Genomic DNA, 18,006 nt, shown 5'->3' on the forward strand with positions numbered 1-18,006 from the left:
AACCCACTAAAAATATTTTTCTTATGATAGACCCATTAATGTCACAGTCTGACGTCCTGATGGTTGGAGCCACTGAGTGGTGAATTACTTCTTCTTTATATTAACTGCTAACTTATTAACTATGTTTAACTTGACTTAAAATAGAACTAGTGCTATGAAACAAACCAACCTGTTCCTCTTAAACTATCTCATACGTCAACATTTTTTGAGTGTTATCATAAACAGTGAAGACATCACAAAGTAACGGCAAAATCTGTCTTACAACCAAGAAGACAACAGAGACAGAAATGTGTTTTCCTAATACGAAGAGAGAGAACCAAACTACAAAGGATAAAGAAAAAAATGGTGAAATAAATTGAGCCAGTAAGCTCAGGGAGCATGAATGTAAAATTAAAAAAAGATAGAGAAGATATAAGAAAGTGTAATCAACCTGTCTAAGCAAACATACATTTTCTTTTAAAGCAGAAGTCATTTTAAGTTCTGAAACAGTAGTAGTTCTTAAGTAGAAGAGAGCACCAAAGAAGGAAAACATCAGAACCCCGTGGCCTAGAGGTCAAGTTTGGCATGTTTTGCTTTGGCTTGGCGGCCCAGGTTCGGCTCCCAGCTGCAGACCTACACCACTTGTTGGCAGCCATGCTGTGGAGGTGACCCATGTAGAAAGTAGAAGACGACTGGCAACAATGGCCACAGACGTTAGTTCAAGGCAAATTCTTCCTCAGCAAAAAAGAAAAAAAAAACACAAAAAGGGAAACCTGTACCATAATGGTTGAAAGAGCAAGTATAAATCATGAGAAGAGAAGAGGACCAACAAAAATCAAGGTAGACAGTGGAAAATGTAAAAAAAAAAAAAAAAAAAACCCAGGAATTTAATGGTATCTTTCTTCCTTTCACGTAATTCAGAGATCAGAGCTACATTAAATTATAAGGCTTGACTAACTGAGTTGAGTTATTCAAACATAGTGGGAAGCTGGATTTTAAAGTCACGCAAGTCAAGGTTTGAATCCATCTGTGTGTGTCTTTAGGCAAATGATTTAACCTTTCCAAGTCCTGTTTTCTCTAAAGTAAAACGGAATATCATTAGATAAAGGATTAAATAAGATAAAATACCTAAGTACTTGGAATAGAATTGGTTTCTATCTTCTTCCTTCGGGTCATTTATTTTCTTTCTCCAAGGATATAAATTTTTAAGACTCTGATATACTTTCTCACTAACAATTATCTTGTACTAGGAAAGACATTAGGGCAATAACACTACTTTTAACCCTGTTTGAAATTAACATTATTGAGTGTGGAGAAACCGGCTTGCTCATAATGTAATAACTTTTGCTGAGTTTTCTATTAGGGTGATTTGAGGCAATCCTTCAAATATTTATTATAGGTATAAAAACAAATAATGGGGCTACTATAAGTTAGTCATCTCTTTTATAGCATAAATAATGATTCTACTTTTTACACAGGAAAGTCACGTAAGACAATAAAAAATGGATTAAGTGTTGCACTTAACACACTAGAATCTTCATTCGAAGAAAGTAACACGCAATTATAATGCAAATATTCAGACAAGATTAATGAATTGCCACTAACAAATAATTTTATACATTTTTACTTTCAATTTTATTATTTCAACTGGTAATCACTACTACTCACCAGCTGATGCAGCAAGTACATCTTTACAAAGCTTTAACCAAAAGGAGAGTTTATCCACTGCCATAGATGTGAGCATATGATTTAAAGTTTCTTTGATATCACGGCATAATCTCTGATCTGTCTCTTTGTCCAGTAAGGCCAATAATGCCCCTTCAAGGCCCACTTCTCTGATGTTAGCATCTGACAAGAAGAAAATCCATGATCTAAGTAATACAGAAAACAAAACTGCCATATGAGAAGCACACACATTCAGTAGTTATTAAAATTATAAAATAAAATTATGTGCAAATATATTTTAAAGAACTAGTCCAAATACTGTGTCTTAAACTACTGAGGTCTATTTTAGTTCATAGTTAGATTGGTCTTATTCATGACACTGGACAATTATTTTTTATGCAATGTCATTAAAAGATAAGTCTTTATTAAGAGATATTAATATGTTTTCCTTAAACTAGGTAAACATTTTAACCCATTAAACATTCAATAATACAAATTTTATATAATGTTTCTTGGTATGATTATTTAATTTTCTCTCTCAAGTTAATTTCAAATAACCATATTAAGCTTTCTCTGTTCTGACATAAAGGCTTTAATTTTATTAATATGAGAGTAAAACAGACAGAAAACAACTATTTTATGGAGAACACTGCTTAATTACTACAACTAAGCTACTGTGGAATTAAAGAATACTGTTGAATTAATACGAATTGCTACACAATATTCTCACTGCAAAGTAATAAAGCATCCCAAAAGAGAAATATAAGCCTGGATCTGGCATCTGTTTCCTCTAATTCTGGAAATACCAAAAGGACAAATAAATTTTCTCTTAATGATTTAACTTATCTAGCATTTATGAAAGCATTTAGAGTCTAAAGATTATGCTATTAGACTATTTTAAAAGAGAAATTACCTTTTAAAGATCAGAAGGAGGTGGTGGAACTATTTCCAATTAGGGGTCTAAAGAGACAGAATAGTCCATGCAATGTGTGAGTCAGGACTGGATTCTAAATCTGGGTGGGCATGAGGAGGGTAGGAAGGAGTCATAAACGACATTTTTTGGATAACTGGATAAATTTGTGTGAGGATCGCACATGCTACTAAACCAATATTAATTTTATGAGGTGTGGAAATGATGTGTGGTCACACAGGAGAATGTCCTTGGAAAATGCAAACTGAAGTTTTTAGGGGTGAACTGTCATGATGTCTACAGCCCGCTTTCAGATGGTTTGGCAAAAGGTTTCTGCGTGTGTATGTATGGAAAGACAGAGAGAGAGAAAATGAATGTCATACAGATAGGTCAATCTATGTATGTGTTAACTGCATAATTCTTTCAACTTTTCCATGGGTTTGAAGACTTATAAAACTAAAAAAAAGGATTTACATAACAACTTCTTTACTATAATTTTACGCACATGGTTAATGGAATAATTCTAGGAACATGTACCATCATGTTTACACAATCAAAGCCTAAAGCAACAGATATAGGTAATCTCAGTGATGAATAGACACTGAAGATCACTCTGGGGGGACTCCCTCACGTGGTTAAGGTAAGTAATCACAGAATAATTTTCAAATGAGTTCTGCAATCTGTTTGGTGACTTCCACACCAGTTCAGCAATGCTGATTAACTCAAGCCAGAGCAAAAGTTTTCATATAATAAGAAAACTGCAATTTAAAGGGCACAGTATGACAGTAAAACAATTATGGATCTGAGAGCTTTAGATATTGGAAAGCTTTGTGAAGTCTGAGACCTAAAAGTCTGACAGCACTTTAGAAACTATATACATAAAAGTGTAAGATATTATCATTACTATTTTTGTAGGCTGTTCGAATTTATATGCATGTTTGGGTTACTGACATAATTTTAAAATGAAGGGATAAATACTTAAACCTTACTGGCTAAGAAATCCTTTAATTCAGCTCTAAAATGTAGAGAAGAAACATACAAACCCTTTACCTTGAAGCAGACACATCTATGACAAATTTTATTAAATGAGATTTTGGGGGAAGAAAGGGACATATGAGATTACTTAAGGGCTAAATCCAATTTCAACTGATTGTTGTAAAAAAACATGCTCTACACCAACGGCTCTCAAACTTCAGTATACATTAACGCAGGGATTGTAAAAACACAGATAACAGATTGCTGGGCTCTACTCCCAGAGTGTTGGTTTAGCAGATTTGGGATGGGGCCCAGTAATTTGCATTTCTAACAAGTCCCCAGGTGAGGTGGATGTTACTGATTTGGGAGCCTTAGTTTGAGAACTATTGCTCTAAACCAGTAAAATTGGTTGAAATGGTAATAATTGTTAGCAATTGTCTCTTGTAGCTGGTTTAAGATATTTTATATATTAACTTCTAAATTTTGTTTTCAAAACTCATGTTTATACGGAAGATTGAAGATTAAAACAATCGGGGCCAGCCCTGTGACCAAGTGGTTAAGTTTGTGTACTCCACTTCGGTGGCCCAGGGTTTTGCTGGTTTGGATCCTGGGTGCGGACATGGCACCCCTCATCATGCCATGTTGAGGCAGTGTCCCACATGCCACAACTAGAAGGACTCACAACTAAAAAATATGCAACTATGTACTGGGGGGGATTTGGGGAGAAAAAGCAGAAAAATATATAAATAAAAGAAAGTTAAAAAAAAGTTAAAACAATCATTACCTGGAGTCAACTCTTCTCTGCTGTCCTTAGCAAGCATAACAGCATGTTCTGAAACCTCAGCTGCTTCTCTCTGCACAAGCTGACGTAAACAAGCCAGTACGGCTCTTCTCAGTAACAAATAGGGACTACAAAGATTCACCTGAAAAATAGCATTTGGGGAATGAAAGAGCTGAAATTCTTTGCGGCATTCAATAAGTCTAACAGATATTCACTGGACCCCTCCTGATTCTGTCCAGTCCATTACTGGGCTGGACACAATTTATTAAAAACAGAAACTTCCTCAAACTATTCTAGTACATATTTTTTATTATATAATTTAGAAGTAGCTTAGGAGTAATATATGTACATGACTATGCAAATTCATAAACAAATCCAAGCAAAAGCCTCTTGACAGTGTTAGAAGACACAAAATTTATATGAGTAAAAATAGTTTTGAGAGAGAAAAGAAATACAATTGAGAAAGAATTTATTTGCAGCTTATACACCTGTGCTCATGCAACTATAGTGTAATGTTTTACCATTCTCTAAGTAGAAATTTATACAAATCCATATAAGCAATACAGCATACTGATTAAAATGGAGGCTCTGGAGTCAAACTGTCTCAGTTTGAGTCCTAGATCCACCACTTACTAGCTGTGTGACGTTGGGCAAGTTATTTAACCTCTCTGTGCCTTAGTTGTCTCATTTGTAAAATGGAGGTAACACTATGCCCATCTCACAGGACCGCTGTGAAGTTAACACAAAGAAACACGCAAAAGTGCTTAGCACAGTACCTGGCAAAGTAAGTGCTCAATAAATGTTAGTTATTATTAACGCAGTCTCTATCAATAGTATTTTATTCAGATGCCATACAGGGTAAGCAAATGCATTTTCAAATAAAGGCAGAAGGAGTTCTACTCAGAAAACACATTCACCAAAAATGATCTCCAGAGAACAAATTATAGATGACAAATTTTACATGTATCTACTTATATATGGATGTACACATATATAGACACGTATCTTAGTGATATAGAATATTCCTGCTCAGAATGAAGGTCTCCATACATATTTGCTTTACTTAGAAGTATTTAAACAATGCAAATCTCAGTATGTTGTGTCTACCGAGAGTAAATGACACGATTGGTGATAATGCCTTCAATGAGCAATTAAAACAAGTCACAGGTTTCTGGATACAAATTCTTACTCAGTGATTTTATAAGTAGAATAAAGTCTCGAGTTTTTGAAATTGATTCTGTTCTATCTATGAATGTAAAGACCAGTTTGGTGGTGTGGTTTATGACAATGAATACATGGTGCTATGACGTGATTTCCCAACCACATTTGAGAAATAATGGCATAGTTCTTACAGTGATCTTTAGATCTGGTGCATGTGGAACAAGAGGACCAAGGCAGGAGAGTTTGTTGAAAGGAGCAGAGGCTAAATTCTGAGAAAAAGAGTAGGTGGTGGCAACTGTTTTTTGATACATAAGAAGAAACACAGGCTAAGAGAGCTAAATCCTAAACATTATCAGAAGCCAAGAGACAGAAAATGTTTGTGAATATATCATCAGTGAAACATATGGATGGGAACGGCTTTATAAAACTGTTCGATTATACCCTCAAGCCACATCATCAACCCAAAAGAGGAAAGAGAGGAATGCCATTCAAAAAGTCTCAAGGTAACACCATTCCAGTCTTGTTTAAGAACTCTGTTGTTAAACACTAGTACATAGGATAATAGAGAAGTTAAAATGTAAAAAGATTAAGTTCATTCATGCCCAAGATTACGGCTGTATTTAACAACGACAAAAAAGCACTCTACGAGACAATTTTAAAGAAAAGTTAATGGATCTATGAGTTATTTTGGAGTTTTTACAAGCATATAACACAAGGCAGGTGCAGCATTTATTCAGGCTGGTCAAACAATATTTTAGAAAAAGCATGCTTAAAAGTACTCTTTACTTGTTGGGTAGAAAAAAGATTGAAGGTTGTCACACAAAGCAAAGTGGGACGCTTACTATCTCCATGTCATTCTCCAGCATTTATATTGGGAAGAGGAACAGAGTGGGTTAAGGCAAACAAACGAAGCAGGCAAAATACAGAAATTAAACTGTAATTACAATTCCTTTCTAAAATGAATATATTAAACCAAAATGATGCAAAATTAAATGCAAGGAGTGAGTGCACCAGCTGGAGAAGGTTAGGGAGGATCTGTTTACACTGGTATTAAGTAAACACCATGTAACATGCTACACATACTGGACTTTGCATTAACGGTCAGCTTAAACAAAGAGGTGCAGAGGAAAACAAGAACATCTACAACCAAAAAAAACCACACAAAGAAACAGCACTGCAAACTTCAAAAAAAGTTAGGAATCGAGGGTCAGGGACCTACCAACACAGAATTATCCAACAAGATCTCCTGCACAAAAACAAATGACAGACCAGTCATGACAAAACCAAAAGATAAATACTAGGATGATTTCACAACAGTCAGCTGAGCATTAAAATATAAATATTGATAGAGCTATCATTCAAACTGGCTTAGCTTCAGTTTTTAAAATACACTAAAAATACTTCATTTTCCAACTTAAAATATGAGTTGAGCTAAGATCTTGAAAATGGTCAACTCAAGAAGTATATACAATAATTTAAAAATGTACATTTGTGTAATTAGGCTTCCCTTTGGAATCTCTCGTTAAGCTTCAGGAACAAAACCCAATCAAGTGGACATGAGTGTGAGGGGAGTGATCTGCATGGCATTCACATGAACAGCTGTCTAGCAGGGGACAAAGTTAACGGTTTACCTCATCACAAGTTAATAATAGATTTTTTACTCTTGGAAGCCAAGTCTGAAAACTGAGAGCACTCAGAATTGCTAGTGTAGCTAAGGCCAAGTTCAGAATGGAAGTTAAACAGCATGCAGTTAGAAGAAAACCCTTTCCAGGAAGGTTCTTTCTTAATGATGAAATGTATTCTGAATATCCAGGGCGTTTCAATTAATATGAAAACACTTCATGCTAAACAATTAAATTCTCTGTGGAAAAGAAAACCTATCATCAAGTTGTTAAATAGGAAAGCAAAAGCAATTTCCTTACTAGAGGGACTACTTTAAAATATAACAAATCAAACCAAATTTAGTAAAGCTTTACTAACCAAAATATTAAGACACAAAATTAATACACTATGGTGATAGTAATTTTTGAATATGATTTCTGTATAAGAAAAAATAATTTTATAACAAATATTATGAGTAATATGAATAAGATTTGTAATTCTTACTTCTGATTTTCTCAATTGCTATGAATGTACCTAAAAGAAAACTCTAACACTATTTTTCTTTATATGTAACCTTTCTCAGTCTGGGAAAAGAAAAGAGTAACGAGTTTAACTGATCATGAAATAGTAGTTAGTCTTGGTCTTCATTTCTCAATAAACTTTACGTAATAAATGAATTCATGTACCAGTTAAAGGAGAAATTTTAAAAGGCTACTAATGAAAAATTTCTACTACAATTCAAGAATAAAAAATCGCAGTATCATTACATTTAAATGGAGAATAAAAGTTAGACCAACTTGCAAAGGAGTAGATATTTTTCAATAACTGGTTTTGGTGATGATTCTTCGAACACAAAGAACGATATTCCTGGGGAAAATTCGTTGAGTGGGAAAGGTAAAATCTTTTCCAGTAAGTGCTATTTTCTCTAAAATGTGTTTAACAGACAGGACCAAGTTTTTATCAGAAAAGTTAGTCACATCCTCTTTTTAAGAGTCTTAAACAATTATGACTACCAAACCAATATGAAGATTGACATTATATATGTTTTAGCTATATGTTAAGAAAATAAAACCAACTACTATTTATTGAGTAGTTATTAAGTGCCCGGGACATGTACCTCTACAGGCTCATCTTGTGAAATTCTCGTACTTTACAAACAAGGCAGCTGAGGCTGGAGGAGGTCATGGGACTTCCTTCCCTAAGGCCACAGAGCTAGGAGGCAGCAGAGCTGAGATAAGAGCTACCCATAACTACAAAGACAGTATGAAATAATGAAATGAGGGCTGGACGAGGAGCTCAGAAACTGGATTTTAGACTAAGAACTACCACGATGTAGATATGTTATCTTGGGCAAATTATTGAGACTTTTTGGTCCTTAGTTTATCTTTTCATTGAGAAAACTGGTTTTAATGATGTCTGAGGTTCTTTTAAGGTCTGAAATGCTGCATATTTTGCCTCAGCCTTGAAAATGAAAAGTCTGTCTAAAGTAAAGATTCTCAACTGTCATGTTACTAATGGGAGTGTGCTGTGAACATTGTAGAGGTGGAAAAAGTTGAAAAGCAATGGTGTCAAGTTTTAATTCCAAATGTACCTCAATTTTTTTTTTTTTTTTGAGGAAGATTAGCCCTGAGCTAACTGCCGCCAATCCTCCTCTTTTTGCTGAGGAAGCCTGGCCCTGACCTAACATCTGTGCTCATCTTCCTCTACTTTATATGTGGGACGCCTACCACAGCATGGCTTACCAAGCGGTGCCATGTCCGCACCAGCGAACCCTGGGCCGCCCCCTGTAACTCAATTTTTCAGGCAAGTCCAGATAGAAACTGGTGATGCTCAAGGTAAATCTTAAAACCACTGACAATTACAAACTACCTCATCATAACTTTTAGTCAATTGCCCTCATCTTTCTATATTCATTAGACACATTATTAGAACCCAGATATGGATGCAGATGCTGCCAGAATATTCAAGAAAATGTTAATTGCCCATCTGGGATAGAAAGAACTTTATATGTGATAATTTGGATTAGAGGAAGAAGAAGTAAAAAAGACGTTACCACATAAATTTTTTCACATCCTATAGCATTTACACATTACCTGGGACATTTAAGCATGCAATATGTTTACTGACCAATGAATAAATATTCCAGATATTAAGTTCAACATTAATGGGAGAAAATGAATCAATATATGAGAGGTTTAAGACTGAATATACGAAATTTTCCCTTCTACTTCCCAAAAAAGACTAGAACTGAGGGAAAATAGCTATTCTACACAATCTAGAGAATAATCAAAATAAATATTAAGCTTCTAATAAAAGAAATTAAGGATTCGTTGATAATTTTATACTCACACAGAGGCAGCTGACCAGGCTAGACAAATTGACATGTCGTGGAGCAAACATATGGAGCTGCTGAAGGCAAGAGATGGCCTGAGCCTGAACAAGGCAGTCTGGGTTATCTTGCATCACTGCACAACCCAACAGACAGGAAGTCCTTAAGGTAGAAACTGAAGTACTGTTACCTAAATGAAAGCAGAAAGCTTTTAATAATTGGCCTATAAAATCATTACTCTTTAAACATATAACATTGGGTTTAAAATCTTTTCCCCCAATTTTAAACTTAAGGATCTGTGAAGTAAATTTCTTCTACAAAAGCAGGGATAATCCAGATGACAGATTTCTAGATTATGTTGGTTATTCTTAGTCTGAAAGGTTTACAGCAACACAAATCATTAGGCAAAGAAGAACACAGGACTATCTATAGGTTATACCAAATTTTCATGAAAAGTAGAATGAGAAATTGCTAATAAACTTAGCTCTGCTTGTATTAGTTAAGCTGCTTTCACATATTAAAATTATATATTTTGCATCTGAACATATCAGAATATCTGAGTTTTGGGATTTAGTCATTTATTTCTTAAAAAAGATAAGAGTTCTTTAAACAATTCCACTTCATGTCTGTCATTTTAATTGTTAAGGGAAACATTTTTAGGACATATCTAATCTTTCTAAATATGGTACTCCTGTCTTTTCAAGTTAAGAGAAATCAGACTGAATGGCATTTATTTAACAAAATATACTAAACATCTACCGTGTGCTAATCACAAAAGCTTTTCGACTTTTCCCTCTCTTTTTTTTGAGGAAGATTAGTCCTAAGCTAACATCTGCCAATCCTTCTCTTTTTGCTGAGGAAGACTGGCCCTGAGCTAATATCTGTGCCCATCTTCCTCTATTTTATGTGGGACACCTGCCACAGCAAGCCTTGCCAAGTGGTGCGTAGGCTGTGCACCTAGGATCCAAACCAGTGAACCCCGGGCCGCTGAAGCGGAACATGTGAACTTAAACACTGTGCCACCAAGCCAGCCCCCAACTTTTCCCTCATTTGCTAGAGGAAACCAAAGCCCAGAGACATAGGTTTTCCCAAGGTCACCCAATTAAGTTGTGATGGAACTCAGATTACGTTTCCTAGTTTTTGTTTTGTTCGATTATGTCATTATCCAGGAGTCAAAGTCTTCTCAAGACTACTCTCAACCTTCTGCCCATATATTTCAACAGAACATTCTATTAAATTTCACTTCATTGACAAGTATTTGAGTCAGTAACAGGAACTGAATTAATTTTTATGTGCATATTTTTAACGTAAAACATCACAAAAGCAGCTATGCATACCCTGTAGCTCTGGACCCAATGTAGTAATAAGGGCATTCAAACAGCGTCCAAGACTTTGGTGAACTTCAGCATGAGTAGGAGGCACATTTAACAACAACATTATAATGAGAGAAAGGGTAGGTTCCACATGCACATAGTAGAGTGGGCCAGCAGAATCAATTACCAGTGAGAGAGAATGTAGTGCCCAGGTCTGTGAAGACAGAGAAAAACAATTTGTAAGGTTACAGCAGCATTAAGAAACATAAAACACAATGAATTGCTCTTCTGTTGAAGCAAAAGATAAAGTAATGGCAAAGTAAAGTAGTTGTGTGCTATTACTAACTTGGATAGAGAAATGGAAAATTTTAGGAGTTTATGAAATTTAAATGTCCAGTAAAAAACAACTGAGAGACAATCATCTAATTTAGAACGGTATATTTAGATAGAGCTCAGCACTAAAAATTCCAAGATAATGTTTGGTTCTTTAGCTAACAGCTTGAACTAAATCTAGTTTATTGTTTAACTTATACAGAGAGTGAAAATTCAAGTTTTTAAAGAATCAACAAAATCTACAACTATATGCAATAAAACAGACAAATCTCTTGAACACAATGTTGAAGAAAGCCAGACATAAAAGAGCACATACCATATGATTCCACCAATATAAAGTACAAAAGCAGGCAAAACTAACAAATGCTGTTGCAAATTAGGATAGTGGTTATCCTTGTGGGACAGGTAGTGACTAGAAGAGAACACGAGGAGAGTGTTTGGGGTACTGACAGTGCTGTGTCCTGATCTAGGTGCTAGTTACATGGTGTGTTCAGTTGTAGACTTTATTCACATAGATGCACACTTATGACAGGTACACTTTCATAAATATATAAAAATAAATAAATTTACATGATAAATATATACATATATTTATATATTAAACAAACAAACAAAATGCTTATGAGCCAAATCTGGCCTGCTTCCTGTTTTTATAAATAAAGTTTTACTGAAACACAGTCGTGCTCATTCATTTACATATTATTTATGGCTGCTTTCCTGCTACAGTGGCAGAACTGAGCAGTTGAGAGAGAATGTATGACACCTAAAGCCTAAATAATTTACTCTCTCGCCCTTTATAGAATAAGTTTGTCAACTCTGGTTTAAATGGAACAATACTGGCCATATATTAACACTGAAGTTAAATGAGGGGTATAAAAGGTTCCTTGTAGTATACTCTCTATTTTTATGTATGTTTGAACTTTTCCTAACAACAAGTATGCAAAGAGCTCTCCTTTTAGGAAATTAACTGAGGAATTTTGCCTCTCTTATTAATGGATATATAAGAAAGCTTACAGTACTTTACATGATGCAAAAATGAACTCCTGTTGGGTGAGAGAGAGCAGCAATCAAGAAGAGTCCGATCTGATGACAAGGGAAGCCATGAAAAGCATTTAAATTAATCAACAAAAAAGGTATTCAAGGGCTGGCCCAGTGGCATAGTGGTTAAGTTCGTGCACTCCACTTGGGCGGCCCAGGGTTCACAGGTTCGGATCTCAGGCACAGACCTCCACAGTGCTCATCAAGCCATGTTGCAGATGGCAGCCCATATACAAAATAGAGGAAGATTGGCACAGATGTTAGCTCAGGGCCAATCTTCCTCACCAGAAAAAAAAAAAAAGGGAGGTATTCAAGTATAAAAGCACGTGCGTTCAGAACAGACTTCTTGAAGGGGAAGAGGAATATACTAAATAGAGGCAAAAAACCCCATATTAAAATAAGGATAAAAGAATGAAATACCTTATAAGTCAACTCAAGTACTAGATGATGTGGAAGAGACTACTAGTAATATGGTAATTCAAAGAACGAAAGCAAACTATGGATTAGGGATAAGGGATGTTGAAATATGACAAGAAGGTGGTTAAACTGGATCTTAGAATACTAAAAAATTTGGATTGTCAGATAGGAATAGGAAGGGAGAAGAGCAAAAGGAAAAATATAAGTGCAGATAAGAGAATGATGTGTGGGAGGAAAGCAGGAAGGTCATCTGTAGACTTGTACTTCAGGGTAATAACTGAGAAGGTTCCTGGGTCACTTGATGGGATTTGAATGAGTTGATTTAAGAAGGAATGGGCGGTTTCTCCAGCTTTTCAGTAGGGAATTAGCAAGATGAAAGTCTTTCAGGGGAAAACAAATTTGGGCTCACATCTAGGGAGAGCTGAAAAGAAAAGGACCTAAAAACAAAGTGACCAGTTAGGAGGCTACTATAGTCATTAGGGGCACATAGCAGGAAAGAGAAAAGATAAGGGGAGTAAGAGACCAGGAAGAGTAATGGCCATTTAAGACTTCATTAAGGTATCAGGACAATGATGATGTTGACAGAAAGGGGTAAGATAATGTACAAAAATATGGTAAAGTGGTTAAGAACATGGGTTTAGAGTCCCTAATTTGTGTTCTTGACCCAATTCCATGATTTACTAGCTTTTCACCTGAGAGCAAGTTAATTAGCTTCTGAAGCTTCAGTTTTCTTTCTGTATAAAGGGAACACACTCTCTAGATCACTGTGAAGATTAAATGTTAATATGTTTAGAAGAATGTAATACAACGCCTGGTACCTATTAAGCTCTCCAAAATAGTTCATGTTCATATCAAGACGGAAGGGAGATTCATTTTCCGAAAAGACAGTGACCTTGACTTTAGACATTGAGTGTGAAGTAAAGTTAGTGAGATTTGAATTTTAAAAATCCATCAAGGTTAACAATGGCTTTAACATTTATTATGGGGGTGATTAGTTACAAATGACTAATAGTCAATAAAAACATAATCTGCATCATCTACAAATCATGAATTATAAGGAAGGCATCACCTGGGGTACTTACCTGCACATCAGGAGAAGTGCTGTCCTGAGACAAAGTATAAAGGATGCCAACACAAGAATTCAAATGCTGAGAAGAACTTATTCCTCCTAAATACCTGTGTAGGGTTCCCAAAGCCAATGAGTGTCCTGTTCTGGTAACCACGTCCCTTGCTGACTTCAGTCTGTAATTACGGAAATAAAAATAAATGACAATCACTGAAACAAAACTAATGCATGTACACTGTCACTTAGGTAAAAACTTTTTTTAAGAACAGTTACAAAATTCAGAAATATATTTACTGTTATCTGACAAAAAAAATTTCTGAACCCGAAAGGTATCTTGAAAAGAAAAATATTTTAAATAAAAATGTCTTCACATTCTTCACGATTATTTAAGTATGAATAATTTCAATATCTTTCAGAGATATACACATTAAATTTATATGGCAGGCATTATTACTTTATCATTAACCTACTTTTAAAAACTCATAATGCTGAGATACTTTAATTCCATATAAAGAGAATTTCAACTCAAGAACTGACTTTAAAATTAAATATAGAAAGAGAAATGAATGTTTATTAGGAATTTTCTTATATACTGTGAGCTAATTTAAGTGCTTTACATTTAGTCCTTTAATCCTCCCAACAACCTTAAGATTCACACTATTATCAGTTCCTTTTTACAAATGAGAAAACCAAAATGATAGTTAAAGTAACTCTTACAAAGTAACCAACTATTAAATGGAAGAGTTGGGATTTGAACCAAGTTAGTATTCTGACTCCAGACTTCAAGCTCTTAACCAAGTCAGACACACATATTCAGTAGACTAGATGGTCAAAGTGCTACCCTCATCACTACCACCACTACTAACATAACTTATATAAGTATATAACTAATATAACCATGAACTTTTATTTGCAGTTTTTTTCATATTACTTTCATATTTATTATCTCATTTACCTTCACATTTTTAAGGTAGGCAAGGCCATACTAACAACCTTCCATTTGAAATAGAGGAAAACTGGTCGAGATGATTACGTCACCTGCTCAAGGTCACAGAGCTGGTAGAAATGCTAATACAGTTTATGTTTCCTGATCTGCAGCCCACAGCCTTTTCTCTTCCCAGTGGATTGTTCTTACCACCTATCATCTACATTTTGCAGGATAAAACTCCCTAAGTATCTCACTCCCAGAGTTCATTCCACTGCTTGCCAATGATATCACTCATACAGGTAATGATCTTTCTCTTATTACATAAAAACTAAAGCCCAAGTAGTAACAGTTTTTGTTTCAAGATGAGCAGGCCAAAAGACATTCTCCTCTATTTCAAAGTATCCACATTTGTCAATTTTTTTCAGTTATTCTCAGAATGCAGTTTCACTAGTTTCAAGAAAGCAACAAATTATATCCAGTTCTGACACAGAGTCCGAGTACTAAATAAAAAGTTCACTTACTTGTCAAAGCTAACTTGAGCTAACGCAGCAGTAAAAGCTGCATCATCAACCACCTGGGCTAATCTAGCCCACGCCTCTGCAGCTGCACATCTCAAAAGGGGGCTGGAACTTTCAAGGGCTCCCATTACTAATGCTAGGGCAGGTCGTCTCATTTCTTCTGGACCCAAACTTCCCTTGGCGCCAGCCACATACTGAAATATGTAAAGAACAATCCAAACTTACAATTGTAGTAAATTTTCTTATCCACTTTGGAATGTATATTCTGGTTACCCAAATATGTTCATACTTGGATTACTACTTAAAAAAAAAAATCAGAACACAAGAAATCCTATCGAACATACAAACATAATTTGATTTTTCTCACAAAGTACTGTAGAATTTAAACCTCCAGGAAAACAACATGGCAATCAATTATCACTGTAGCACATCTGTGTTCACAAGAACATTAATAGGTATTTCCATAAAATAAACAGCCAGTGAAGCCTATTATATTTTACTTAGAAACAATAAGCCATAACTGCAACATCTAGCCAGATTTGGTCCATAGGCCATACTCTACCAATCCCTGGTCTAAGATATTAGGCTCAGTAGGTTAAAGCATGGCTCCAAGCCAAGATTATAGGTTTAATTTCTGACTAACAAGTTTTATATACAGAAAAATTGTAAAAGGGGAATTGCAAATGATGAAACATTTTCATCAAGAGATTAAGAAAAATGGGGGAAAAAAAGCACAATAGCCCTTTAAAACCATCTTCCTTCAACCTACTTAGTTGGCCATACATCCAAAAAAAAAAAAAAAGCAAACATCTGAATTTTTAAAAAATAGAATTACCTTCAAGAAACTAGAAACTGAAGAAACAACATGTAATTGAACTACTTGCTGACGAGCTCCTTTTGTGTGCTTTACACTGTCCAAAAGCTGTTCCAATATAAGAAGCCTAAAATCAGAAACAAGATTTAAAAGCAAATAAATAAGGCAGTGGATTTGTTAACAAAGATAAAGTAAACCAAAGGGCAGTACTGAGTATCTACTGCTAATTTGTTTCTTTGTGTTATTTTGTTGGAACTCCTCAAGTGAGGTAAACTGTTGTTAAACACATTGAAGCATTTTAGGAAAAGAAAATACATCATAATCAATACAAAATGTCATGGGGGGGGGGAAGCATTAGTTTGTGAAAAAAATAACAACAAATGTATCACTTAAAGATTTACCTGGGCAAATACAGCTACTTCAGTAACTATTTTCTAAACAAAGGATATGTAAAAGTTACTTTCATCAACTTTTTCTCCCTTAATAACAGGACTTATTTGATTCAAATACATTGCTTTATTTTAAAGGCGGCACCAACTTACGTCATCTACAGTTAATGAGAAGCAGCAAAGCCCTTCAAACTCCCAAGAGTACTTTAAAAATGTACTTAGGACCACTCTATATATACAACAATTTTAACACTAGTTTTTCTCATTTAACATTACCTCTTTAGTACTCTTAAAATTATCTTTATTCTTCGATAACTTTCATGAAGCCAAATTTTACCATACACATTTACTACAATTTATTCCACCATTCGTTTACTGCTGGAGAGCAATTTTCTAATTTTCACAATTCTAACTATGATAAACATTATTTCTGGTCTGGGGTTGAATGTGTCCATTAGCTATGTATGTATCTTCTGTGAATTATTTTTCATGTCTTTACAGCACAGAGCTTTTAAATTCTTATGTTGAGATTAAAGATACATAATCATGAAGTAAACCACCCCATCTTTTCCACCAGTTTTTCCTAAGCCCTGTACTCCTCTCTCCCATTCTTTCTCTTTACGTCAGAAAAATGGAAATAATGTTTAAGATTATTTTTTGGGGTGGGAACTATCTTGATGGCAGGCATAGCATCTTACAGTTGATCTTCAGCTCTCTAGTGTCTGTGTTTGGCATCAAGTAGGCAGTTAAACATGCTCACTGAACAATCATAAAGGGCAACTGCATCGCTGAGTAAAAACAGCATGCCTGGCAGAGGGCGGCACATGGGTACACTTGCACCCAGCTCTAATGTACTCCCAACAATCCCTCTGAGCCCTTAACCAGACCCCTATCATTCTGTTGAGGCAACAAGGCCTAAGTATAGCTCTGCTCCAAATGACAGCTTTGTTATCAAAACAGAATGGATATGGGCATTGTGCTTTAAAAAATTCAACTATGGAAGAAGTTATGTTAGAAGAAAAGGAAAGTATGAGGCTATGTGTATATCCTATGAGTGGGAAAAGCAGTAAATACAAAATCAATTCATAGAATGTAATAAACATGGTTGTTCACTAAAAATTTTGGGAGAAGAACGGTAACTTCAGGTACTCTTTTTAAATATTTCTCTATTTCAAGGTTATTTCCGCTCATCATAATACATTTGAAAAACTCAGAAAAGCACACGAAAGAAAAATAAAATTCACCCATAATCCCACCATCTAGAAAGAGCCACCACTAGCATTTTCGCATCTTTGTTCTAGACCTCACCCCCACCACCAGGCATATGGATATCATTTTTAGAAAACTCGGATCACATTGTACACATTTTGTTAATAACTCTTTTGTTCCCCTAAACATTATTCCTATCTTATTAACTCTCATACTGAAATAATTTTAAATAGCTATTAGTATTATATGGTTTGACAATGTAATATTTTATTTAACCAATTCCGTAGTTTAGGATATTTAGGCCATTTCTAATTTTTCTTACTATAAATAACATGATAAACATATTATACATAAAAATTTTCCTGCCTGCCTATGGTTTTCCAAGACCATATTTAAGGCATTTTGTTTCAAGATATAGTTATGCCCAATGTCTCTGGTCTCCTGCAGGAAGACTAAACGTGGGTCTTTAGAGTAAATGTGACAACAAAGAGAAATGAAGGATAACCATGTGGTCAGGGTTAGGAGTTTAAAACCTAAAAACATCATTATTAGATCACATCCTAATCATCTGTTACAATG

The 18,006-nt window shown here is 35.0% G+C and overlaps 1 protein-coding gene across 19 annotated transcripts in view; it reads right to left on the minus strand.

Annotated features, from left to right (window-relative positions):
• HEATR5A (HEAT repeat containing 5A) overlaps positions 1–18,006 on the minus strand; it is a 99,482-nt gene that overhangs the window by 27,492 nt on the left and 53,984 nt on the right. For 10 of the 19 annotated variants that reach the window (XM_070587316.1, XM_070587332.1, XM_070587337.1 and 7 more), the window contains exons 17-23: positions 15,851–15,956; positions 15,019–15,209; positions 13,586–13,745; positions 10,740–10,929; positions 9,423–9,592; positions 4,314–4,452; positions 1,648–1,827 (exon numbers count right to left, since the gene is read on the minus strand). In XM_070587316.1, coding sequence (XP_070443417.1) covers positions 1,648–1,827; positions 4,314–4,452; positions 9,423–9,592; positions 10,740–10,929; positions 13,586–13,745; positions 15,019–15,209; positions 15,851–15,956 — 1,136 coding nt within the window. Of the gene's footprint in view, positions 1–1,647; positions 1,828–4,313; positions 4,453–6,690; positions 6,718–9,422; positions 9,593–10,739; positions 10,930–13,585; positions 13,746–15,018; positions 15,210–15,850; positions 15,957–18,006 lie in introns of all 19 variants that reach the window. The other 9 variants (XM_070587295.1, XM_070587272.1, XM_070587304.1 and 6 more) reach the window with 1 other exon arrangement.

This window comes from Equus przewalskii, chromosome 1 (assembly GCF_037783145.1).
Source record: "Equus przewalskii isolate Varuska chromosome 1, EquPr2, whole genome shotgun sequence".
Taxonomy (NCBI): Eukaryota; Metazoa; Chordata; class Mammalia; order Perissodactyla; family Equidae; genus Equus; species Equus przewalskii.